The sequence below is a fragment of the Neovison vison genome, chromosome 3 (genome assembly GCF_020171115.1).
Source record: "Neovison vison isolate M4711 chromosome 3, ASM_NN_V1, whole genome shotgun sequence".
In the NCBI taxonomy this organism is placed as follows: Eukaryota; Metazoa; Chordata; class Mammalia; order Carnivora; family Mustelidae; genus Neogale; species Neogale vison.
Genome location: NC_058093.1, coordinates 149,620,084 through 149,645,983, shown reverse-complemented (window position 1 = coordinate 149,645,983; position 25,900 = coordinate 149,620,084). Strand labels below are relative to the sequence as shown.

Below are 25,900 nucleotides of genomic sequence, written 5' to 3'. Positions count from 1 at the left end.
CTGTGATCCCGGCTAGAGCAGGATCAACAGGCTATAGGTAACATCGTTGCACCTAAGAAGCCCCAGAAATGTTTCGGAAGTGGTACTAATGAATGTAAGTGCTTATCATTAAAGGTTTCTCTGAAGTGAAGAACTCTTCTAGCTTGTACAAGCCAGGCTGGTTCTAGTCAAAGGACAGTGGCAGGGGCAACTCTGGTGAAGGACTTCCCGAGCAGGCCGCAAACACGCTCTTCGGTTCTAACTCACCTTCAGGGCTTAAGTCGAAATAGGCTTCTACTAAAGGCTCCCGGAATTAAAAAAGCACTTGAACCAGAGCCCCTGGCTTGGCATCCGTTCAGCATCTCCACACTCCCCACTCTGGACGACCCCAGGCCCGGGGGTGGTGGGTGGAGGGCACGGAGAGCCCCCATTCCTCCTTGTTCTGTGTGGCCAGTCCCTGGCCACTCGGCTCGGCAGGGCCTCTCTGCCTGCGCCTGGGCCTGTGGCTTGGCTCCAGGGAGCGCCCATCAGCAGGCAGCAGGCGGATGGGACAGGGGCCATGGGCTAGCCGGGGGAGGACGAAGGGGACGTGGGAGAGGACTGAGTCACACCAGGCCAGGCCAGCGCCGCGGTGAGCCTGGCGAGACTAGAAGGTCTGCCCTGAGCCACGCAGCCTAAACCCCGGACCAGACTCCTGAACGACGTGAACTTCTACAGCTGCACACCACTGGTCTTCGGGCTTGCCCCATGTTACTTTCCGGGCAACAGAGAATTCGCTACAGTAGGTTTTCCTTGGACACCTCGGAGGGTGACATTTGTCGCCACTTTTCTGCGAGGGTGAGGAGCTGGCAGGGAAGGCCGCACGCGGTTCCCCGCACATTCCAGCATCTGCTCCCGAGCACCGGCCTTGTGCTGAGGGCTCCCGTTCAGTCCTCACAGCTGAACCTCAAAAGTCACTTCCTCATTTCGGGGCATCTGAGGAAATGAGGAACCGGAGGCAGTCGGATGGCATGGTTTATCTAGCCACCATCTGTGGGCAGAATCGGGGCCCGAATCCGAGACCTCGGGTTCCGAGTGGAATTGCATTTTCCATGACATCAGAAATGATAACCAAGGCTTCAAACCAGCAGAATGGTATTCTGTCTAGTCATTAAAGACAGAAAAAGTTTGTTTAAAGAACACAACGGAGTTTTTATTCCATCATCCGAGATAACGGAAGTATTTGACCATGACGGGACGGTCTCCTTCAAGCACTCTACCCTTCCTGAGCATTCCTGTGGTTTAAATGGCCCTAAGAATGCTGCGATTCCCAGCTGAGAAACACTGAGACCGCCTGCCTTGTACAGCTCTTCTACTTCCCAGTGTTACCTTTAAGGATTTTATGTTCAACACCCCTCTTCAGCCAATCACTACATCTGTAAATTGTAAATCTGAAGATCAGGTGTTCCTTGGGGATAGTACTGACTAGGAAAAAAGCACATCCAGGCAAATATAAATGAGGGAATAGTGGGCACAAAATGTGGACTGATTTTCACAGGTCATTTGAACAACCAGATTCTTAGACATCTCTCCCATAATGACTTCAGTTCTTAAAAGATACAGAAACAAATCAATGAAATAGTCTAAGATAAGGCCGTTTTCTCAGGGTTTATGTGCAGGGGATCATAAGGGTAGGGCAGAAAAGGGGGAAACAGGACACAGAGGAGAGAATGAAGCTGACATTTGGCAGATGAAGATCACACCATCGGAGGTTATACAGACATTGCTAGAAACTCCAAATTGAGTTCGCCAAATCTCACTTGATTTTATTAACACATTTGATTTTTATATTTATGTAAAATTTAAGCACCTGGATACTGAAATAAGACAAGAAAATAATGCTTTAGTTAATAAAATAGTTAAGCTTTTAGAATATAACAGTTTGTCAGTGGTTGTCATTTGAGAGTTTCAAAACTGAATTTCCTCTGCCTCATACTTCCTTTATACAAGTTAGCTGCAGTGGAAAAGTCCCCTTTGACAACTTCGGAGCACAGGAAGAAACCAGAGCAGTTTGCAGGCCACTAATTCTGTTACAGATGAAAGCATTCAATTATCTCTATAAAATTCAATTCCTTAGAAAATGTGTTTGTGATTGACTAAAGACGTTTCTAAAATGTGGTGCTACCACACACTATTATTCAAGATCTTGATTTAAAAGTTGGAATGATGTAGCTTGTGGTTCTTGGGTAAAACAAAGACAACAAATCTGGTTTTTTTCAAGATAGAAATATTTTCAATATAAAATGGCAACCCAGAATGCTTTTATTCCAGATGTTAAGCTAGGTTCGTTTAAATCTTACTTTTTCCTGCTGCAGCCCAAACATAAAAGCTTGTCATTGCGAAGGGGGTCATTATTGGCATTAAAATCTTTATATGGCATAAAAGTGAGATCAAGAATGGTTTAGAGGTAAGGTATCTCATGAATAAAACTTGATCAAGATTTAAAATCTGAGTCAGTTCTAGCTGAAGTTCAAGATACATGGTCTCAATGGAGTATCAGTCAGGCAGTGGGTAAGGCCTCTGATGTTTGCTACTTATCGTCAGAAAAATCTACATATACACAAAATCCTGCATAAAATCCCGAAGAGTTCTCTAGATTAGTAATCTCCAGCTCAAAGTGACCGGAAAATTGTTTCAGTCAATACACACACATACACATGTATGTGTTTCAACTCCCCACACCCAATGAGCAGCCCCTCCTTGGCTGTGGCCATGGCTGGAACTCTCCTAACCTTTACTCCAGACTCCTTGCAAGGTGGCACAATCTCATTGTCAATGATGAAACTCAAGGTCCTGCACAGCTTCCTCTGGTTTTTACCTCCTGAAGACCCAGGCTCTATCAGTAGGTGTGGGCTAGCATCTACCTAGCTTGTGGTGGTCCATTGTCTGCTCACCGTACATGGCAGTAGCTCGGTGGTGTTGACCGAGCAAGTGTGGCTCCAGTACCTAATTTTGGACAGCTTCTTGAGTCCTCTCCATCCATCCACGTTCAATGCATTCTTGAATGCCTTGCTTCAATGGTATTTTGTCCATCCTCTTACTGCCCATTATTCAAAAAAAGAAAACCAACTTCTCCTTTCTCGGGGATCATCATCTTTCCTAAACTACTTGAAACACTTTCAAGCAATCTTACTACGTCTTAGCAATAAGGTAGGTGCAGAGGCAGCCGACAAAACTACTGAAGACAAGGTAAAACGGTGGTCAGTCCCTATCTCACACCCCATTTACTCCATAACCAATTGTAAGGTCACATAGCTTGCTGCCAAGCACAGGACCACGTTCTGTGGATTAGAGCTTCTGCAAGGCAGGCTTAGTCTGTTGTGGCTTATCCCTGAACTTGTTACCCATACGTGATTCAATGTTCTTGCCTTCTAGCAATGTGGTTGATTTAAAAAATGTAATTGTCCTCTGTGCAAACCAGCACGACATTTGCTTTTTTACAAAATAACCACTAGTTAAGCCATTTCGACAAACACTTCCCTATCTATTCATCATGGCAGAAAATAGCTTTTAGGTATGCCTTTGATTTCTTTCGGATTCCTACAGTTGGGAACTTTAAATTTCCACTTTGGGCTCATCTTTACTTTTTGATGGAAAGGAGGAGTTTGTTAGAAAGGAAGCTGGACAGCTGCATGGTGCAAATAGGCTCTTGAGGAGCAAATGAACATGGTCTTCACCTTGGACATATCGGGTGCTTAATATGACCACGCCAGAATGATGGTAACAGACCTGCTTCCAAACCAAAGGGCTTTCAATCTGTTTTGAAGCAAGGGGGAAGAAAGGGTTTGCCGAATGGGGATAAAGACCCAAACATACCACATACTTGTCCCCTAGCCTTCAGCCCCTTGATGACCATGTACAATTATGGACACTGGCTCTAGATGAGAATCTCCCAGGGCAGAAAACCAGCGTCACTAACAGGTTAATGAGCAGGCATGTTCCCAGGGTGAGGTGACAGTGGGAGAGGACCTCTTCCAGCCATCTGTCAAGTGTAGGGATGCTGCAGTCAATGCTGGAAGGTTCCTTCTAGACTGTTCATAGAGTTCTGTGGGGTGGCAATTAAGTTGCATTTGTTTACGTAAGTTTCTACCAACGCACCATGGTTGCTGAAGCCATGCCAGTCCCCGGGCCATTCGAGGCCAAGCAGGGGCATGGAGTTCAGCTTCTGAGGCCCCTTGTTTTGCATCCTAAAGTGTGTCTGTTTTCAGTGCTTTGAAGAAAGCACTCTGCTAACCAGAGAAGTACTGATTCATCCCAGGAGCTGAGCTCTTACAAGGCACAAAGGAAAAGGCTGATATAAAAAGTTATTTTAGAGTTTTCAATTACTTCATGACAATACAACTAATTATGAGTAAGCTGTGCCTTACTTGAGGTTTTTCAATGGAATCTTAAAAAAAGTTAGTTTTGTTTGCTAACAGTCTATTTGGAGAGTAAATGTGAATTTCACCTTCTAGTGTGTTTTTGTTTGCAGCACAGATGATGTGTACCAGAGACCATTAATTTGGGACAAGCAGGCTCTGGAACAGACTAAAACATGTAACTTACCAGCATGCGGGGTAGGCGTGTGTGTGTGTGTGTGTGTGTGTGTGTTGTGGAGGGTAATATCAAGCAGTGCTATCTGTCTGCCAGGGGAGGGGAGTAACTTTTTATATAAAACAAAACTTAAAAAAGACGAACTCTTAACAACATCATACTGCCAGGATGTGAAATACATACATGTCTTTGTTTCCCTATCATTTAGGGCACGGACAGCAAAATAGAACCCCCTCTTTAAAAAGATCTGTTTAAATTAAAATCAATTAAAAACAATGAAAACTTAGTCCCATAATAACATGGTAAACAACTCAAATAGCTTTTTCTTTTTAATGCTAGGAAAAATGTTCACCTTTCAATGGTGAAAGTACTGTTAACACAGGTAGAGAGCAAACAAGGTAAAAAGTGAAAGCACATACAGACACACACAAATATATATAAAAATTGACCAGAAATCACAGGACATTTAAGCAATGTTTTCTCTTAAGTAGAACTATTTTTTTTTTTTTGTACTTTAAATAGACTAAAATATTTGGTGTGGGCGGGGGAAGGAAATCAGTATTTCACAATTTTAACTTGAAAACCAGCTGCAATAAAGCCTCAGCTCATCATTTTAAAAAAAGGAAAAAAAAATGTGGAAACACGTCGTACTTCTGACAACCATAGGATTAAAGCTGACAAAGAATGCATCTACCGTCTACGTCACAGTGCACAGAGGATGCAGCCTCTGAGGACCACCACAGGCAAACGACAACAGGCTCTGCATCCGGCATGTTGCATTACAAAATTAATGCTGTATTAGAAAAATCTCACCTCCTGGGGTTGGTGTTCTAGCTGGTAAGCACCTGAGGGGTCGGGGGTCAGCCACACTGAGGGCACAGCTCAGTCTGGATCAGGACACCCAATGCCTCCACCTGCCATTGGCTGATGCATTCGGTAGCCTCAACAGAACATTCGCTGAGAATAAACACTACATTCTGGCTTCCTGAGCAGGACAGTCTGGGGAATGTAGCAGAGGACAGAGCATCAAAGGCCGGATTTTCCCTCAAGCGAAAAGAAATCCACAATACCACAGTTTTCTCTTACTGCTTAAAAGGTAAACTTCAGATCAGCTTGAATCCCATCAAGACAGGATTTGTACTTCCATACACACAGGTTCTGAAGAACTTGCTATCTAGTTGTGTCTTCTCTGTTTCGTTAACCACCCCCCACCCCCCCCACCCCGGTTATCTTCCCTGGATTCTTAAGTGTTCGTCTCACCACCGTGCTGGGGCTTGCTGGTTACGAATCTCACATTCCACCCACAGCAATAAGGGACTGGAGGACACCTAACCAAGTATCCAAATGTTGGCAGCCCGAAGACTGTGAATGTAACGGCAACGATTACAACGTTTCAGGGAGGAAGGGTCAGTCACAAGAACACCTAGGGTGACCCCCTCCTCCCGGTGTGCCCAGGACTTCTCCTGGTTTGAAACGTTAAGTCCTGGAGCCAGGGAATGCCTCAGTCCCAAGGCCTCTGGGGGCCGTCGGGTCAACCTGAGCACACCACTAACTCTTCCCTTAGGATCACGAGGGAAAAGATAAGAATTTTCAAGAGCAGAAAGCTACCTATAAGGGCATCAGCTCAAAAAAATTTTTGAGGACACTTGCTAATGGCTAGCTCCTCGGAAGTCCACACATACCTTATTTAATGGTGTCGATTTTAATAGTCGGTAGTACCCTAAGCAAATTAGTGATCAGTGTATATAAACGATCATTCTTGAAACTTGTTTTCAGACAAGTCCTCTAAAGGTCCTTCTGGTTTTGTCCAGTTATACAGCATTTCACTGAATCTTTTTTGATATTTTCAGAGGTAAATGAATTTTTTTAGAAAGATTTTATTTGAGAGAGAATGAGAGAGTGTGTGAGCATGAGAGGGAGGCGGCTCAGAGGGAGCAGCAGACTCCCCACCAAGCAGGGAGCCCGACGTGGGGCTCCATCCTCGGACTCCAGGATCATGACCTGAGCCGAAGGCAGTTGCTTAATCAACTGGGCCACCCAGGTGCCCAATAATGCAGTTTTATATGTCTTTTCATCTTCTTTTTTGGGTGAAAACACTCTCTGCCAAGTATTTCCCACATTCTTGCTTCATATATTGAAGAGATTGCCAACCGGAGATACTCCCCTCAGATTACAAAGGCCCTGAATGGTTACTTGTAACAGCATTCTGCCAGAAGGTCTGGCCTTGGAAAGCGATGGCGGAGTATTCTCAGATAGGAACATTTTTATTTTGCCTACAACGCTGTGCTCTGGTTCAGCACTGCTTTCATCTTACTCTCTAGCTCTGCTGGCTTTGCCCTCTTGTATAAAAACAAAAAACGGTTGGTGTCACAGCTTCACGATCACTAATAAAAAGATAAAAATGTTTATGCCTTAACGGTCAGGGTCAGAAAAGCAAAAATGAAGCCTGAGGTAAAGCTGGTCTAAAAAGGGACCAATTTGGGTTCTGCGTTTTGCCAAGGAATAGGATTTGGAGGGGGGAAAAAAAAAATCATACCCATGCAGGTTACCTACTTGCTACATGTGATTATTTCCCCCAATTTTCATTAATCTGTATGTTTATTAGTCACACAAACCAACAAATGACTACATCCTTAAAGCCGGTACATATATTCACCGGAAAAGCTCCCTATTCTTATTCACCAATGTATTTTTTTTGTTTGAACAATCCAAGAATGTGAATAATGAGATTGACAAACATACTTCTCAAGGGACTTACTGAAAAAAAGGAAAATCTCTTTGGGAGAAGAGACTTTAGTAAGACTTTTATCCCTACAGACAGATGCTAAGAATCAACTTTCTGCTACGGCATTGTAAAGGGTAGAACTTAATATAGAACCAGAAATATGGCAAGTTATCTAGTGACTAACAGTGTAAAATAGCCAAAAGCTTTAAAGCCACAGAGAGAAAGAAAAGTGGAGTGTGAGATAGAAAATACATAATGAAGTATTTTTAGAATTCTAAAACTTCACTTTCATCCTTTTATCAATATATTATGGATTTCATGGTTCAATAAATTATCATCCTTAATTAGAAATTGAAAGTAAATGCCTAACCCCTCACCCAAAAGAGCGAACTGAAAATTCCGGAGAAACTAAGAGCTTTTTTTTTTTCTCTCTCTCTGTCTCTTTCTTTTGGAGGGTAGGAGAACATCACTTTCCAGGAACTGTTCCGAAGAGAAATCTAAAAGTCCTTTGTCTAGCGTGCGTGGATCCTTCTCACGGCCATCAGCAGCGGCAATTCTTCTTCCAAGGCCCTTGTATTTCAACCAGTGGCTGAAATTTGGGGTCTATTATGGATCTCACAGCAGGAAACCAATCAACACTGAAGTTAACTTGGGCTAACACACTCTGGTCAAATCCTCTGTGAATCAGAGACGACCCAGAGAACTTTGGGAAATCCATTTCTATTGAGCACAACCAAGAAAGTTAGGTCTGAACCACCTTTGGCTGCCCATAACTACACAAGAACTTGACTTGGTGGTGCTACTTCCCACGGTATCTTAAGCAGCTTAGCAATCTTTAACCAAGAGGAAAAGAATGAGGAGAGGTAATCTAACATTGAAAAAAAAAAAAAAATCCTAAACTAGTACCTTCCAGAGACCACTGGCTAGATAATGATTTAATGAATGGGTGTCTACTGTAGTTCTGATGCTCATGAGTTCCAGTTATGATTCTTAATTATCAAGCTGTCTAAAAATGGCATTCTAACTTAACCACCAAATCACGACTTGGCTGAATAAATAAATTACCCTGAAGATCTGAAAGGAAAATGTCTGTAAGCCAATTAGGGAACTTTTACAGAGATCTGAGATTTAAACAACAGATTCATTCAACGGTGTTAAAATGTGAGCAGATAAATGAACCCCACTGTTCAGGTATCTCGAGGAGTGTGTATATATACATAAATCCATACATACACGTTATGTAATTTATTTCCTACTAAAAAGATTTAAGGCAGTTATGCTATATATAAAGTTACCTAAAATATCCAAGAAAAAACAGTTCCTACTCAAGAAATTACATGAACACATTAGACAAGTTCTTATCATAAAGGCTATTATGAAGCTGTCTACATCTAGCATAGCTGACATTTCCTGGTTGAGGCTCCAAATACAGGAATTCCACTCCAAGAGATGATCTGTCCCGCAGTCCCCATTCATAAAAGGTAGTCTGAACAGATAAAATGTTTGTGAGAACTTGAAGATATTAAAGGAACTCAACAGTAGGGTTCTGACTACCTCTAGAGACCATAAACCACCATTGTTACTCTTGATTGTACTAAATACAACAATCCAAAATGCTCCGCGGTGGAAATGGGCTAGTATTATAAGAAAATCACTGGCTGCAACTGCTGTTAAAGTTCCTAATCCTAAACATAACTTGAAACAGAATTCATGCTATTTGTCCGTCACAAAGACATTTAACTGGAGAGAAGTTCTGAGCCATTTTGTAAGATGTGAAGTGACGGACCATGAGCCTTCCCGGTGAAGAAAGTAGGACCCTGGGTAGGAAAAGCACCATCCTTTTTGGTCTTCCATAAAGATCAATGGAGGGAAACATTCTGATGTCTGCAGATAAAACATGGTTGGCAAGGAAGAGGGCGACAAGCAAGACCACAAGAGGGGCATTCTGTTGGGGGTGGGGAGAGAATACAATTCAGTTGATGAGTATCAAGAATTTAGCAAAGCTCATGAAGCAAAGGAGATGGGCAATAATTTGCCATGTTGCAACATCGAGGAGTTAGATCAAAGTAAGAGAAAAGATCACGTGTCGCTGACGGCCACAGACTACTTAGTAATCTCAAGAGATACAGGGGAGATGGTGTGGAAGGGCACAGAGTCTGTGTAGTTCTAATGTGCACCTACTAAAATGACTGATCATAAAGACAGATTTTGAGTAAGGTGAACATCTTCTGTGTTACTTATCATTCACCATCAACCAGAACAGTTGAGTACTGAGTTATGAATAAATGCTCCAAGTGTTTAATTATTAAAAAAAAAAAAAAAAAGACAGAAAGATCTTAAAGGTATATTTGGACAGCTTTTGGAAGAGGTAGAGAAACCAACTGAGCACGTATAATCTTTTACTTGATTTCAATTAGCAAGAGACCAGACTGATTGTTTTTCACCTTCAAAGTCTTAGTCTTGATTGAAACCGACCTAAAAGGCACAAATAAATTGAAATTAAAATAATTTTGACAAAGGAGAAAATTCGTTAAGTTTAAAGGCAGATGAATCAAGCAAAACTGATATGTTTTAAGGTTAAGAAAAATGCTAGATATTAAATAGTTTGCAATTATGTAATTAGAATACAGAATAAGAGTATTGAATAAGAATATTTAGCTGTCAAGAAAAATTAGGGAGATTTCCTTCTGGCAAAGTGGCAGGTCCTGAGAGAGGCGTAAACCCACAGCTTGAGGGCCAGGACTAAATCCTAGCCATATTTTTATTACTCAGCACCTAGCACCGTGGCTGGGTAAAGGGCAGACATCAATAAATGTTCTGAATGAATGGCTGACATAATGTATAATTACTAACTGGTGTAGTTTGAACCTCATCAGGAAGGTTCCCTGAAGTAGGAGAAAAGAACACAAGCAGACTTGTTTCCAAAGGTGGGCCGAAGTCCACTCATGTGTTTTAATCCTAAACAGTGCTTACACAAACTTTTCAAAGTTTTTTTTTTTTTTTTAAAAGCTGTAAAACTCTTTTTTAAAAAGAAATCTATATAGAACTCCATTACATTATGAAAACAAAGCTGCCACTGGTTAAACCAAAGTCAATGGGGACGTCACCAGCCTCCAATTCCCTACGGTGGCTCTGGATGGACTTGACTGCAAATCACCATCCATCTTAGGAATGTAATGGGAAACGCGTTCACTTAGTTTTCACGTGAGACCGAGAAAGTTACCAGCCCTGTGGAGGGGCAGTTCTAAATAATGTTGCTCATTTAAACAGAGACAAAAATCAACATTGAGAACTTATCATTCAGAAGAATGAAAACAACCCCAATAAAGGGGGGGGAAATCAACAAGATTTAAGCCACAGTAGACAAAACAGAATTCAAGAAATAGCATCTTCTAAAAAGGCATGTAAGATTACTGAACACCAGTGGAGTCAATGGCTCGATGGGTGTTAGGCGCTCAGTGTAACAGGCATTGCCAAAGAGCCGAGTCCCAGTTGAATATTCTAAGGAAGAGCCCCAACACAGCTGGAGATAGAATCACAGCTGGAATGCTGTCACTGGAAACGGCTTCACGAAACACCTCCATCCAAGACTCATTACCAGGCCCTTCAGCCTCTTTCAAACCTGTTCTCTGCCCCCAGAACTGTTCCCTGACATCACCACAAGCTCTCAAGGAAGCTAAAACCTTTCAAAGGGCAGAGGCTGCACTGGCTCTCTCCAGCCAGCCTGACAGTGGTCATACCTGGGACAAGGGAAGCTGTCTATCAAGTAAGGCCACTATATAAACTATTGTAAATTAAAGAACCCTTCTGGTCCCCAAGTTTGGATCTGTGAAGAGACTTCTGGGCAAGCATTAATACCTAATGATGAGCTGCCTTCACAATGAACCTTGGCATTTGATGCCTTTCTCCTTGCCAAGAATGCCAGTCTCCCGGGCTCTCCCCATGGCCTGCTCCCTTCTCAAGTCGAATGTCAGTTCAAGCACCACTTCCTTAGAAAAACCTTCCCTGCTATGCTCTACCACAGTCCCCTGTTTACCTCCTTCATAGACAAATGAGCTAATTAAGGGTTAGAGTAACTGACGTCTCAGCCATGGCCGGGACCGGATCTGACTTGTTCACCTTTACCCAAAGCAAAGAAAGTTCCCGGCACACATAACAGGTGAACAGTAACTACTTGCTGAAAGAATAGAAAATTGAGTCTGTATGAACACATACATGTACACACAAATACAGGAAAATGGGGGAATACCCAGTAGAAAACAATCAAATGCTGAGAGTATTGAAAATGATACCGGTAGAGACAGCTGAATACGGTTTCAAAGAACAAGTACCAAAAGTGTCTATCTCCAAAAATCTGAAAATGTACTAGTAGGGGGTCAGGAGTGGCAATTTCCCTCTTGTAAAGAGATGCAAACAAGAACTGTTTAAACTGCAGAGTCAACATTCCATCTAAAGATTATCTGCCACCGAACGGACTACCAGAACGGACTACCAACGTAGCACAGCTTCTGGAATCTCCTCTGGCCACACAGCCTAAAATGTCCTCGGTTGTAATATCAACCACACATTTAGGATTAGTTCAGAAGACCCCAGACTGTAGTAATTATAAGCTAAAAAACTCGCTAAACTGCTTCTCCCCCAATGTTTAAAATTCTGAATTCATAATTATGTAAAATAACAGATTTTTATAAATTTAATACAACATACTTTAAAAAACAGATGGCCCTTATCTGCTGTTCATATCTCAGCATCACTTTTGTAGGTATTTTACAGAAGCAATTACATTTACAAAAGGTCCATTTCATAATACAACCTGGTAATGAACTCAGGAGAAACTCAGAGAGCACTAGGTCTACTATTGAAATATTTTAAAAGAGCTTTTAAAAAAGAGTGTCTATATCTATAGACTGGCTTTAAAAAAAGGATAAATATACTGAAGTCATTGTGGCATATCCCTGAAAATGAATCTACTGCCATTTGTTTTGATGAGGTGTCAGGATAAATCAGCAGACTGCTTGGTTACACGAGTCTATTACTATCCACGGAAATCCGTTTTAAGACAAAGGGACTTATCCGTATGAACTCGTACTGTGCTCCAGAACTAACTGGTGCTGGCAGTATTGGAGCCACCATTACTAGTGATGGATGTCATGCTACATGGTTTTGGTATCAGGGCAAAAGTGGGAATGGAAGAGAGGTCTGGAAAGATTTTCTGCAGTTTCCGTATAGTGAGATTTAGCAGTAAATAACACAAAATGAATGTTTAAGACCCACTGAACACATTAAGGTCAAGGATTTCAAAAGTTAATCCACTTTTCTTCCCCCAAGGGTTTATTTTTGGTAAAAGGCAGAAAAATTAGTTTTTCTACAAGGGAAATCTGCTTCTAAATGATAATTTGAAAATCTTGATATATATTATATATTAAAAAAGACACACAAAAATAACGGAGAAGTGGGAATAACAGATTAGGTACTGTAACTTTATAAAGGTTTGCCTAATTCAAGAAGCAGCACACACACACCTAATTTATGCAAACTAAACGTGTATATGAACAGCACAGTACTGTGATGCTGGATCATGACACATTACCTGTACACAGAGCTACTACTGGTATTAACAAACCTGTGGGACACTCGGTTTTATGCCCAACGAGACATCAGTTAAGTCTTTAAGATCTTCTCTTTCTCCTATATGGGAGGGTATTTCTAGACACTAATTTTCCCATCTAATATTCGAATATAGGAAACCGATTCCACAAGGTGCTTTAATGGGCGAGACCTCAAGTGCTGTTTTCTCTCTTGAATTTTTGGACAGTTAACAGTCCATGGGGACCACACACAAATACTATGACAGAAGAGTTGGTACACTGAGTCTTTTGATGGGACTTGAGTGGTGACGAAGCCTTATGACATGCTCGAGCAACGCACTGAAGGGGATCCCATCTGAGTTAATACTTTGTCCAACCACTGTAGAGGTCCATTCAGATGAAGCTCAATCCAGCAAGGAGTGCTCGTTACCGTCTGCCTTCTATTCAAAAGAATACAAGAAAAGAATTATGAAATTAAAAGAACAACATGGCAGTGTTTAGCAACATGCATTAAGAATTTAGATAAATTAAAAGGTTGTATATATGAAGACCTACATTCTTTTGAGCAAGTATTAAGTCAGGATAGCTAGTACTTTGAAAACTATTTAATCCTCAAAGTCTAACAAAATACTTCTAATGAGATATATATATACACTTTTTTGCTTCTAAAGAGATTAACAAAAACATTCTTTTCTCCTCAAATTAAAATTAGGGGGGTGACCTGACTACTTACCATCCAAACTGAGGCACCTTTAAGAGTGAAGAGAGTCACTAGTAATAACCAGGCCAGGACAAGAGACGCAAACCGGGACCGTCCCAAGCAAACCATAGACACAGTCATCCTAATTTATTAATCAACCACAGAGCACACGATACTCAAATACCAAGTCAAGTCTAAATAAATGGAACAGGGTTCAAATTTCAAGCATACCGAAACAAAACAGAATTCTGACCAAAGCTTCTCACAGAATGTTGAGAACTCCGAACGGAGTTTGGCTTTCCCTGACTAAGCCAATGAGCAACTTCCCCATTAGGAACATCGGACAGGCTTGTGATAAGAAACACCTCTGGTATTTTGACATGATGGGACTGTGGGAACTACAAATTGTTCAATGACATCCTGTCACTTGCACGTACTGATCTGAGTTCTGTCTTATTTATTATATACAATAAGTTGGTGAGTCTGCTTGGTTCTTCAGTGTGACAGCCCTTCAAACACGACAAAAGGCCATTATCAACTCTTCATCTCCAAGTGACACATGCTCAATAAAATTTAAAACTGTATTTCAGAGGATGTGGTTTCCTATAGCAGATGGTGTCAGTGCCCCACTATACTCTTCGAAGTTTCCAGTGTTCTCTAGCCAATTTCCAACAGTGTGTATCTGACTTTCTATGCCGGAGAGCTCCTCTGCTCCAGCCACGTGTGCAGCAGACTACAAGTGTTAGGAAATTCACCTCCCCGGGAGCAGCCCTCAACCAATGACACGGGAACTGCCATTTAAATGCCAGTTTCCTTTCCTTCTGGGAGGGAGAATTCTCTATGTTCGTTACTGTTTCCCACATTTTCCTATGGGAATAGCTCTAATGACCCACCCGATTTGGAATATGGCTTAATAATGGTTTTGGCTGCCTTCCCTCTCCTAGCTCACTTCCCTACTTCCTCCTTCCTTACCAGGGCTTCCTCCATTTCCTGAATAAACTCCTTGCGTTTGAATCTGTGCCTCAGGGTCTGAGACATACGCAGAGACATGCTTTATGCGATCGTTCCTAAAACACGACACAGAGAACATAATACCACAGTCTCAAATCTGACCCACACAAACCCACTATCTTATTTTGATTTAATAGCATACTTTGGTTTATGCAGCTTAAAACTGCACCGGCACACTTCACAAGTTAACTCACATTATCCAGGAGGCAGAGGCAAGATTGCCCTTTCTCCATCTTCCCCTCTGTTCTTCCTGTTGTTCCTCAGAGAAAGTTCCTCCTGCCTTCTAGCTTTCCCTCAGATCAGGCCTTCTGCGGGCTTTTGCCAAGATCTCTTTTAATTCTGATTCTCCCATTTGCTGAATTCTGCATACTTCTTAGTTTGTTTTCAATCAGATCATTTATTACTAATTAGCTGAACCTTCTGGGGTAATTCTTGATCCCGGCCACTGAACGGGGGAGTAGATTTCAGCAGGCTGTCACTCTTCTTATGTGGCCACAGAAATGCACCCAAGACATTATTTATTCCCTATTTACTCCTATACCAATTCACTTAACTCAGATATTTTTCTCACTTACATATAAATTCTTTGCACATCCGTATTTCCTATTTACTATGCTTTCTGATCTTTATATTGGCAAACGTGCTGGTCTTATAGAATATGAAAAATAGTTTTAGAAATCTAGCCATTGGCTCTACCTCCTCGGCTCCAGTGTCATTAAGGACAAAAGGTTCCTGGCAACCACTAGAGTTCACAGATACAGAAGTACCTGGCGTTGTTCAGATCTGTGTCAAAGGCAACTAGTTTATTAACTGAAGTAGATGTGTCTCTAACTCTATACCAATAAAAACATACTGTATGTTACTGCTTCTCATAATCACAGGTTTTAAGTTCTCTCTGGGCTGAAGAATGGCAGAGTCCACAGGGCACAAAGGGCATCACCTCTCTCCACCAATTACAACTGTCCTTAGTAGGAGAGCCACAGACAGACATGGAATTCTCCCCACCATCTGCAGTTCATGTTTAGTTGCACGAAATTTCTACTACCAGGTCCTGTAATATTCTCATCTCGTGAAGAAAAAAAAAGTGTGACCTAAATGCCTGGTTATCAGATGGTACCATTTGAATCTAATTTTTAGTATCAACTCAAGTCCAAGGCAAAAAGCCTTTAAAGGCATCACATCTCAAAAGGGAAATGATTAAATGAATTATTCTACTAATATAACTGGGACAAAATAATGACAAGTCTTCATTCTAGATATAAATATGTAAAACAATATATATTTTTATAGAAGTATTCAACCAGAAGAGCTCAAGTTTCACCCTCTCAAGAGGCATACACCTCCTAAAATTTGTTGAAGATAAAGAATCAAGTCCAAATGATAGGAAATTTATTTTGAAGGGTCCAAACTGCCAGAGAAAGAGAAATACCTACTGCTATGCTGTATGAGTATCTTCAGAGTCAGGCACTCAGAGAGTAGCAGTAGGAGCCGCAGAAGGACTAAGTATTTTACTTATAGTTCTAACCTTAAAGATGCTAAGGAAGTCTTCCCTTTCTGATGTGGAATCCCATGCATTGTTTAGTTTGGCAAGAAGCTGGTCTATCTTATCCCCTGATGACAAATTAGCGTCTGTAGAACTCAATTATGTAATTGTTACTACTATCCTTGGAGAGGGTGTTAAGAGTCAAGGAGAGCTTTCTTCAAGTCCCAACTCTACCACTCACAAAGTGTCCTTGGGCAAATTATCAAATCTTTTCTAAGCCTACTTCCAAATAAGTATCAGTTTGAACCATTTAACATACCACACGGAAAACACTGCCCAGGGCCGGCCTGACATGGAACAAGTACGCCCTTCTAGCTACCTCTTAATCTTACATTCAGCTGGTCTCAACTCAGCCGTCCAGCCATACTCCTCTTGACCTTCTGTACTCCAGTCAGACCAAACTACATTCTAGGGTCAAGACAGTAGTTTCCCAACCTCTCCTGCCTACCTCAAATGCCATGCATCTTTCAGAATCTAAAGCAGGTGACCCCTCTACCAGAAGCCTTCCCAGAGCCCCAGTGAAAATGTTTCTCCTTGACTGAATGGACAGATGCCTTCAAATATACTCCTTTAATGGCCTCTGCCACCCTGATCACACTTCTGCCAGCATCCAACCAGGTTTTCAATCTGTCTTCCGTAATGCCAGCACAGGCATTTGGAGAACTTATGAAGGCCCAGACCTCCAAAGCCCTTTTGTTACTTGGCATGTGCTCTGCACTGCATAACCTTAAGGAAAATCGATACATGGGAACTCTGGGAGATGCAAAGAACAGAAGAAAGAAGAATTACAGTGTGGAAATTTAAGAGCTGAATATGTATTTCATACCGGTATTCTGCTCCCCACCCTTTCACAAAACTCATTCTTATGGTGCACATTCTAGTTAGCTGATACACGGCTTCAAAACCCTGATTAACGGACTGAGCCAGAAGAGCAGCAAATTCCTGGTTGTTGAAGATCTTCAGATTACAGCCTATGATTGAAAAAAGTAAAAACCGTGTAAAACGAATATCATTGTAAGACAATAATTTCAAAAGGGCTACAGATCTTAAAAAACGAGCATGCAAATTCTCCCCCGAGTCCCAGAATTAACAGTAACTATGGCAGCTCAGCAAGTCGATGGGATAGGCTGACTGACACTGATGCAGCATACCTGGCGGGATTTTACACACGGTTGCAGGGTGCCAGCCGTATCTCTGATTACAGTTGGGGCTCTGCACAAAGATTGCACTATCACTTAGGCACTCGGCAAAAACTTCTCCACCGATGTAATATAAGCGCACTCCTCTTCCTAAAACAAAATACACATGGGATTAGTTTTAGAACATTTCCTGTTTTTAGCATAACTTTGGAAGAGTCTCTTCTTGGACGAGTACTAAAATGATGGAAGCTATTTTGATAACCCCTTCCACAGCGATGCTTTTCTGAAGCCTAACTTCGAAACATACCACTCTGTATTTTTCCAAGTATTTTTTTTAACATTATCTTACTGACTTCAAAAAATAAGACATGCTTATCAAAAGTATTGAGGCAATGTAGAAAAGTACATGGCTAGTAAAATAAAGAATTTCATACAAATTATATATTATTTTAAAATAAGTAAAAGAAATTGAGGTAAGTTTAAAGGAACTAATGCTTTGGATAAATAAGCCTTCACTATAATAAATAGTATTTCCTTAACAACCATACTAAATTTAAGAAAAAAGAAAAAAAAATCAAGACATTAGAGTCATTTGCCCTTTTTAAAATTACATATGAAGCTGACAACCAAATCCCTAGATAGGTAAGCAGAATTAGGGAAGGAAAAAATATACTGGGAGATTTTAATAAGCCAACTGTGAAAGGCAGCAATCTAGATAGCACCAAAAATTCTCACCCCTGGTGTGTATACATCTCGATTATTCAGTCAGGCATGAATCGAGGTGCTGCTGTTAAGGAGTTCTTCAAATATAATTAAGATCTCCAATCAGCTGACCTCAAGGAAAGGAGATTCTCTTTTGGTGGGCCTGACTTAACAGGTGATATCCCTTAAGAAAGGACTGGGCTGTCCCTGGTGATAGTGGGTTAAAAATGTGAGAGAGAGGGTTCCATAGCAGAGATTCTCTGTGTCTCATTGTGAAGACAGTGGGTCCATGGGGAAGGAAGGCTGGTGGCCTCTAGCTGCTGAAAGCAGCTCCGAGGTGACCGACTGTAGGAAAAGAGGACCTCGCGGATACAACTTCAGGGAAGTGGACTCTCCAACAATCATGTGAGCTCAGAAGGGGACCTCAAGCTCCAGACGAGAACACGGCCCAGTCAACACCATGGTCTCCCATTCTGAGACTCGGTGGATACTCCTAACCCTTGCCTGGACTCCTGACCTGCAGCAACTGTGACCTCACAAATGTGTGTAGTTTCAGGCTGGTTAGGTGTGTGGTAACATGTTCCGTGACACAACCACCTACAGCCCAGCTTTAACACATAAACACAGAACTGACACCCTGCTCTCACAACCACAGAATGTGGTAAAACCACCAAACGTGTACCTGACCATCAGGAAAAGATTAAATCCCAAAGGGAGAGATTTCCCAGGCTACAGTCTCTGATCAAAACCACCCAGTAAGTTAGAAATCCAAAGTAAAAAGACAATCCAAGAATAATTATGAGCAATCTAAGATTGTGGAGAGAAGTATGAATAGTAGAGAAAACCTTCTGTTATCTGTATGCAGAACCCTAATTAAAACACAGGCAGAAAAAGAACTGCTTCAGTTAAGGGTCAGGTATTTGGAAGCCCTCATTATCCCCAAGACATCTACAATTATACAAAATTTATACACCAAGCAAGACCTGAGAAATTCCACATAGAGCCAAGTCACAGCACTGCGCAGAATCACGCCTGTTCAGTGACCAGCGTTTCTCACAAGAAGTGATGGTTAATTCATCAGAAACAGAAGCAAACCATTGCTAAAAGAAGTTCCTTTAAGGTAATGAGAACTATGTTCATTTATATTCGTGGCACTCCAACATTTTTTTTTTTCCTTACCTCACTGCCAAAAAAATACTGGACACCCCAAAGAGTCACTATTAATGTGCACTACCACCTATGGAAACTTACCGTGTTTGGTATTAAAACGGAGATTCAAAAAAGTATACCAGTTCGTTTAGAAATCTAAATAATAAAGCCATTACGAATTCACATAAATAACATCGTTATGAAAAATAACAGTTCCCCCACCCCCCCAAAATTAGTGAGAATAGCAAAGCTTCACGTTTTTGCAACTCTCTCTACTGTCTGCCTTCACGGAAGAAGGCTGGATTCTCATCAGATTCTATATGTAGTCGCCTGCAAAATCATATGCCTTGTAGTTTCTGGAATGTTTCACTGTACATTCACAAGTGAACAAGAGTAAAAAAAGGAAAACAGGATCTTAGTAGCATTATGAAAAGAATTTTGACCTCATAAATGTGCTAAAAGGATATTGGGACTACTACATTTTGAGATCCTCTGAATTATGTTTTGAACTAGGTATTAAAGAACAGTTTTTGTTGAAAATCTCTTCCTTCAGGTTAAGGGAGCAGATTTCATTACTTAATATATGAACTCCTGAAAGGGGGAATCCTCGGAGACGTCAACAAACTGAAAAAAGTCATGATTTGTTAAAATTAAAATTCTGAAATCTGAACATGACAATCTTAGGACTGGCAGAGACTCTGCAACATAATTTTAATGCCGATTTACTGACGGACTGCCCAGTATCAAGGGTGCCCAACAGAGGAGAAGCCAAAGTCAAGGGCATGCGGGTCGGATGCGGCCAGACAAGGCAAGCAGCTGCACACGAGCTCCAGACACGGTAAGCCACGCGGCGGCCCCACTATGAGCACATAGCAGTGGATCCTCACACAAGGGAAAAACACGTACCTATATGTCTTCTTGTCATTTCTACAGTCGCGTTTCGGTTGACGTTGGAGAGCAACCCTAGGCAGAACCTCTCTGAATTGGATGGATCTGTGAAACCGTCGACAGTGAGTGAGGGCTGTGATGCGTGGAAGGTCTCGCCAACCCTCTGGTTTAATTCATAATAGGCTATTGAACACCAAAATGCAGGTTCTGAGTAAGTAACTGGCTGCAAATCTGGGGAAGAAAACCAAACCCATAAAAGCAAGAAATGTTGTGTGAACAGTTCAAGCCAAGAAGAGATCGAGTATCAGCAGCTATCTGCACATGCCCTAGGCCGGCTTCCACTGGCTACCACTTAGGAAGCTGACTTAACATCTACACCACAAATTCCAGTTTCCATTAGATCATACCAGATTTTCAGTGTCTCAAATTTCCCCCATCTCCTGAAGTCATCTAATCTTCAAACATCTTTCTCAGACTTTATGATGGGTCATGTTCTACCAGTAGTTTTATTCAAGTCCATGTTTGAATATAAAATCATCGCAGGCAAAGTAAATCAACTTGTATAATAACACTAATTTTGGGGTAGAATAAAGTGGAATAAAGCTGGAGCAAGGATGGAGTCAAAAGCCACAAGAAGAAAAAAATCTATCATAATAACAGGATACAAAATACAAAATATTTCTGACATTGTCTATTTTGACAGGCGATCCTCCATGAGTTACCCTAGTTACAAAAAGAGAAAACCCACGCACACACAAGGAACAGAAAGTAATAAAACACAAAAAGCATGCAAGTAAAACCAGAATATGGACTCAAAAGAATTTACATATTTTATAGGAAAACTAGGAACCCATGGATTTAACTTCTATAATTTTAATTAGAAGACGTGAGGAGGGGCGCCTGGGTGGCTCAGTGGGTTAAGCCGCTGCCTTCGACTCAGGTCATGATCTCAGAGTCCTGGGATCGAGTCCCGCATCGGGCTCTCTGCTCAGCAGGGAGCCTGCTTCCCCCCACCTCTCTCTGCCTGCCTCTCTGTCTACTTGTGATTTCTCTCTGTCAAATAAATAAATAAAATCTTAAAAAAAAAAAAAAAAAGAAGACGTGAGGAGGGGCGCCTGGGTGGCTCAGTGGTTAAGCATCTGCCTTCTCAGAGGGGAGTCTGCTACTCCCTCTGCCCCTTCCACCGCTTGTGTATGCTCTCTCTCTCAAATAAATAAAATCTTTAAAAGAAGACACAAGGAATATCACACACACAAAAAATTTTGTAGACTGAATTCGTAATGTGTAGAAACTGAAGAGACATTGTAAAATACCGAGGTAAATGAAGGCCAAGATATAACTACACAACGCATACACACACCCCCCGTACCGTCAGACATAGGTTCATGCATGTATATATACATACATACATATATATGGATATATACCTCATATTAATAACTGCTATCACAAAATATATCCTAAAATAAACATACCTATTTAAATCTAGCCATAATAGGTCATTAAACTTTCCATAAAGAATATAGTTTCCATGAATAGACTTATTAGGTTTTTATGCTCATATGTGCCAGTAGAAAACAGTTTTAGTAGTAGTAAGGCAAATTATCATTTTTAGAAAAGCATGAATTGAAATAATCATTTCATTATTTGTTGGGATCCATTTCTCATATACATGAAAAATAATTATCAGTGAAGACATACAATTTACTGACATCGTGTAAAACAGTGTCAGGGGTAGGGGGGTAGTATTTGCAACTTACCCAAACTATGATTAACGGGGGAAAGAGTAGTAGGAGATAGTTCTGCTGGAGATCCTGAAACAAAAGGATTCAATCTTATAATAGATATGCAAGTATTTCGAGAACTTTTGACCAAATAATAAATAAATAAATAAAATTAGGATGCATCTGGTTGTAATTAATGATCATAGATAATACAGATAAGTTTATCCCCTTAGAATTCAAAATACACAAGTGTTATATGGGAATTTAATTTTGAAGGCTTCAGTATATAAAAGGTACAGAAGAATATAAACAGCCCTGGCTTCTAGCCACCCAGTTCTCCATCTCAAAGGCACCCCGTGTTGCCAGTTCTTTGTGTACTCTTCCAGAAATAATCTGTGAACCTCAAAAGCAAATATATTGTTCGGTGCTCCCCACCTTGCTTTTTATATACAAATGGTAACAGTTCTGAACTTTGCTTTTATACTACTTACTGACTGAGGAATGCTGATGTGTCCTTATTACTCTCTCCCTCTCTCTACTAGCCACATAAGCTTATATTATGCTGTATAATGATCCTATATTGGTAGATACTCAGACTATTTGCAATCTTCTGCTTTATGAACCAAGACTGCAATGAGTAATCTTGCACATTTTGCGTACTTCCAATCATATCGTTCTCTCCGAGAAACCGCCAGGTCCAAGAGCTATACAACCATGATTTTGATAGATTTTGCCCCAACTGTCGTCTATAAGTTATACCAGTTTACAGTCCCAGTAGCAAGTGGTGTCACAAGGATGAATGGTGTTAGCTCATGTGTTAGCACTCATCACAGGATTTCCCAAGTATAGCTTTGATCTGTACTTCGCTTATAAATGACATGGAGCAAGCAGTTTTATACATCTTTGTACTGTACTGCCTTTGTGTGAACAGTTTCTTCTTGTGCTCACATTTCTATAATGATGGGGATCACTCCTCTCCCTGATTTCTAATAGGCTATTTATGTACTGGGCTATTAGTTTTTTAATGTTATGGGTTGTAAATATTTGGTCATCTGTCTTATGACTCTTCATAATTTTGATTAAACAGAATTAAAAAAACCTTTCCTGTGTTTTATAAATCATTTTGGAGTCTCACACTTGGATAAAACAGTCATGACAGCTAGATATTCTTGATCTACTCTTAACTTTAAGGAGATACTTCTAGTATTTTACCATTAAGTAGGACACGGATTTAGAGATGAGAGATAAAATTTCTTATTTAGCATTTTTGCATCAATAATCTCACCCGGGGGGTAGCTGGGTGGCTCAGTGGGTTAAGCGTCTGCTTTTGACTCAGGGGATGATCTCACGGACTTGGGAACAAGACCTGGATTGGGCTCCCTACTCAGGAGAGAGTCTGCTTCTCCCTCTCCCCCTCCCCCTGCTCATGCTCTCTCCAATAAATAAACAAAATCTTCAAAAAGAAAAAAATCTCAAACAATACTGGTCTACAGATTCACCCTATAAGTGCAAAGTTACATTGCCTGAGGAAGACAATCTAGAAGCTTTATGTCTTTTTTATGTTCTATGATAGCTTAAATGGCACTGTAATAAAGCATTTTTTAATAGTTTGGTGGAATTCCTGTGTGAAATTGTTTGCAGTTAATAATTTTCTAGGGTTTACCCTAGGACATTTCTCTATTTCTTCTATGAAAGTTCACTGTTAAGATAGTTCTATCTTCTGTAGTCAGTTTTGGTAAATAATATTTTCTTAGAAAATTATCCATTTCTTCCAGTTTTAGGTAAACAGGTTAAACTTAATCAAGAAAATAAGGGGTGAAGGCAGAAGTACATAAAATAAGCAGTACCACAAATGCAGACAGAAAAAAAATGGAATTATTTAGAGACTACTTCAGTCAATTCCATGTAATTAAATTTTAAGACACATATGTTGTGAATGTTGTTAATTAATGTAATTACAGAATACATTTTGTTTTCTGATAATTTTTCCTATATATTTTTCAGAAAGTTATATAAAAAAGCATGACCTACAGCTCCCACACCTCAAATATCATAGCAAGCTGTAGGCTAAGACAGGTTGGACCCCTGACCTCCGACACTGTGACAACCACAACATAAAATAGCAGGTGACACTCCCAGATAAACAGATGAATCAAAACTAGAGAACAGGTGATAATCAGAACAAACTTCCATAAGAAAATTAAGCTCTTTTTGTTCCTCAGTTTGAAAAATCTGTTGGCAATTCCAACAGGTCCTACTAAGAAAGGTCAAAATATATTTAGAACAATGAACTAAAACTCACCATTTCCTGAAGCAGATATAAAATAAACAAAGCTATGAGAAATGGAGGAAACTGCCCAATTATTCATATCTCTTAACTACTGATTCCTCTCCTAAATGCTTATCACTTATCAAAGTGACCAGTTAGAATTACAGATTTAGAAGAATGGTTCATATCATCATACATAAAGTTTTAAGAAGTTGAACAATTTATTAGAAATTTTGTAAAGAGGCAAATTAATTGATAAATTAATCTATTAGTTACTCATATATTCATGCTGCTACTAAAGTCTGCAACTTCCAGTTATAAGAAGTAATAAATACTCTCAGTACTTAGGCAGTGGTTACTAGTAGTCTTGGCAGCTAAAACATTTAGAAGAATCCTTGTATATCTTTGTATACAAGTTTGCATAGAGTTGTAGGATAAGTTTTTCCAACAAGGAAACTTTAGATCAAAAGATATATGTATTAAATTTTTATAAGTGCTAAAGTACCTCCCCAAAATGCTTAGTCCCAACCCCGAATTTATGAGCTAGAGTTTCTTCACCCTGTGTCACTACCTTTTGACATTTGCCTATTTGACTGACAGGGTGAAAAAGATTACATTTTTTAAATTTGTTGCTGTTGTTGTAAATAGTACACTCATATACTTTTTGTCCATTTTTCTTTGACTTATTTTCTTTTTCTTCTTAACTTGTAAGTGGTCTTCAATTTTGAATTCTATTAGACTGGTCATTCATTTGCAAACATTTCCCCAAGTTTTTCGTTTCTTTTGATACAGCTTTCAAGGTGACATTAATTTTTTAAATCAGACATTACTTTTTAGAGCAGTTTCTAGGTTCACAGCAAAATGAGCAAAAAGTACCAAGAGCTCCCAGACAGCCACGTACACATACATGTACAGTCTCCCTTGCAATGAGTACCAAGGGTTCATTTGTTGCTGTCAAGGATCTGACATTGACACGTCATTATCACCCAAAGCCCACAGTTAATATGACGGTTCATTCTTGGTATTGTACATTCTATGGGCTTTGACAAACACACAATAATACATATTCACCATGTAGTATCTTACAAAATAGTTTCACTACCCTAAAAATCCCCTTTGCTCTCTCTATCCATCTCTTCCTCCTCTCTGACCCCTGGATATCACAGATCTTTTTATCATGTCTATAGTCTTTCTTTTTCCAGAACGTCATATAGTTGGAATCATAAAGTATGTAGCCTTTAGAAACTGGCTTCTTTCACTTGCAATATGCATTTAAGTTTCCTCCATGTCTCTTCCTGACTCGGTAGCTCATTCCTTTTCAGTGCTGAATAATATTCCATTCTCTCAAAGTACCACTGTTTACTTATCTACTCACCTACTGAGTGCTTCCAAGTTTTGGCAATTATGAATAAAGCTACTGTACATATCCATATGGACGATTCTGTGTGTCCATACATTTTCAGCTCTTTTGGGGAAACACTATGGAGTGTGATTGCTGGCTCATATGGTAATAGTATATTTAGTTTTGTAAGAAGCTGCCAGTGAGTCTTCCAGAAGAGCTGTACCATTCTGCATCCCCACCAGCAAGGAATGCGAGGTCCTGTTGCTCCACTTCCTCACAAGCATTTGGGCATTGCCAGTGTCTGGATTCTCGCCATTCTAATAGGTGTGTGGTAGTTAACATTTTATATTTTATTTATTCAAATCTGCCAATATTTTCTCTGATGGTTTTATACTTTACATATTTCTCACTTCGATTAAGAATTCCTCATCATGTACTGAAAATTATAGTTTCATTATTTTACTTTTAAGTGTTTGCTCCAAATGGAATTTATTTAGTTTGAGATGGATTACATGTTTAGTATTTAATATTTTTTTGAAGAGTATTAAAATTAATTTGAATTTCTTGAG

General features: G+C 40.3%; 1 protein-coding gene across 5 annotated transcripts in view; it reads right to left on the bottom strand.

Annotated features, from left to right (window-relative positions):
• Positions 1 to 12,584: 12,584 nt before the first annotated feature.
• The window catches only part of SMAD2 (SMAD family member 2), a 75,265-nt gene continuing 61,949 nt past the window's right edge, over positions 12,585 to 25,900 (bottom strand). For 4 of the 5 annotated variants that reach the window (XM_044243032.1, XM_044243029.1, XM_044243030.1 and 1 more), the window contains 5 exons: positions 21,757 to 21,810; positions 20,015 to 20,227; positions 17,270 to 17,407; positions 16,945 to 17,089; positions 12,585 to 13,304 (listed from right to left, as the gene is read on the bottom strand). In XM_044243032.1, coding sequence (XP_044098967.1) covers positions 13,181 to 13,304; positions 16,945 to 17,089; positions 17,270 to 17,407; positions 20,015 to 20,227; positions 21,757 to 21,810 — 674 coding nt within the window. In that variant the 3' untranslated portion in view covers positions 12,585 to 13,180. The remainder of the gene's footprint in view (positions 13,305 to 16,944; positions 17,090 to 17,269; positions 17,408 to 20,014; positions 20,228 to 21,756; positions 21,811 to 25,900) is intronic. The other variant, XM_044243031.1, reaches the window with a different exon arrangement.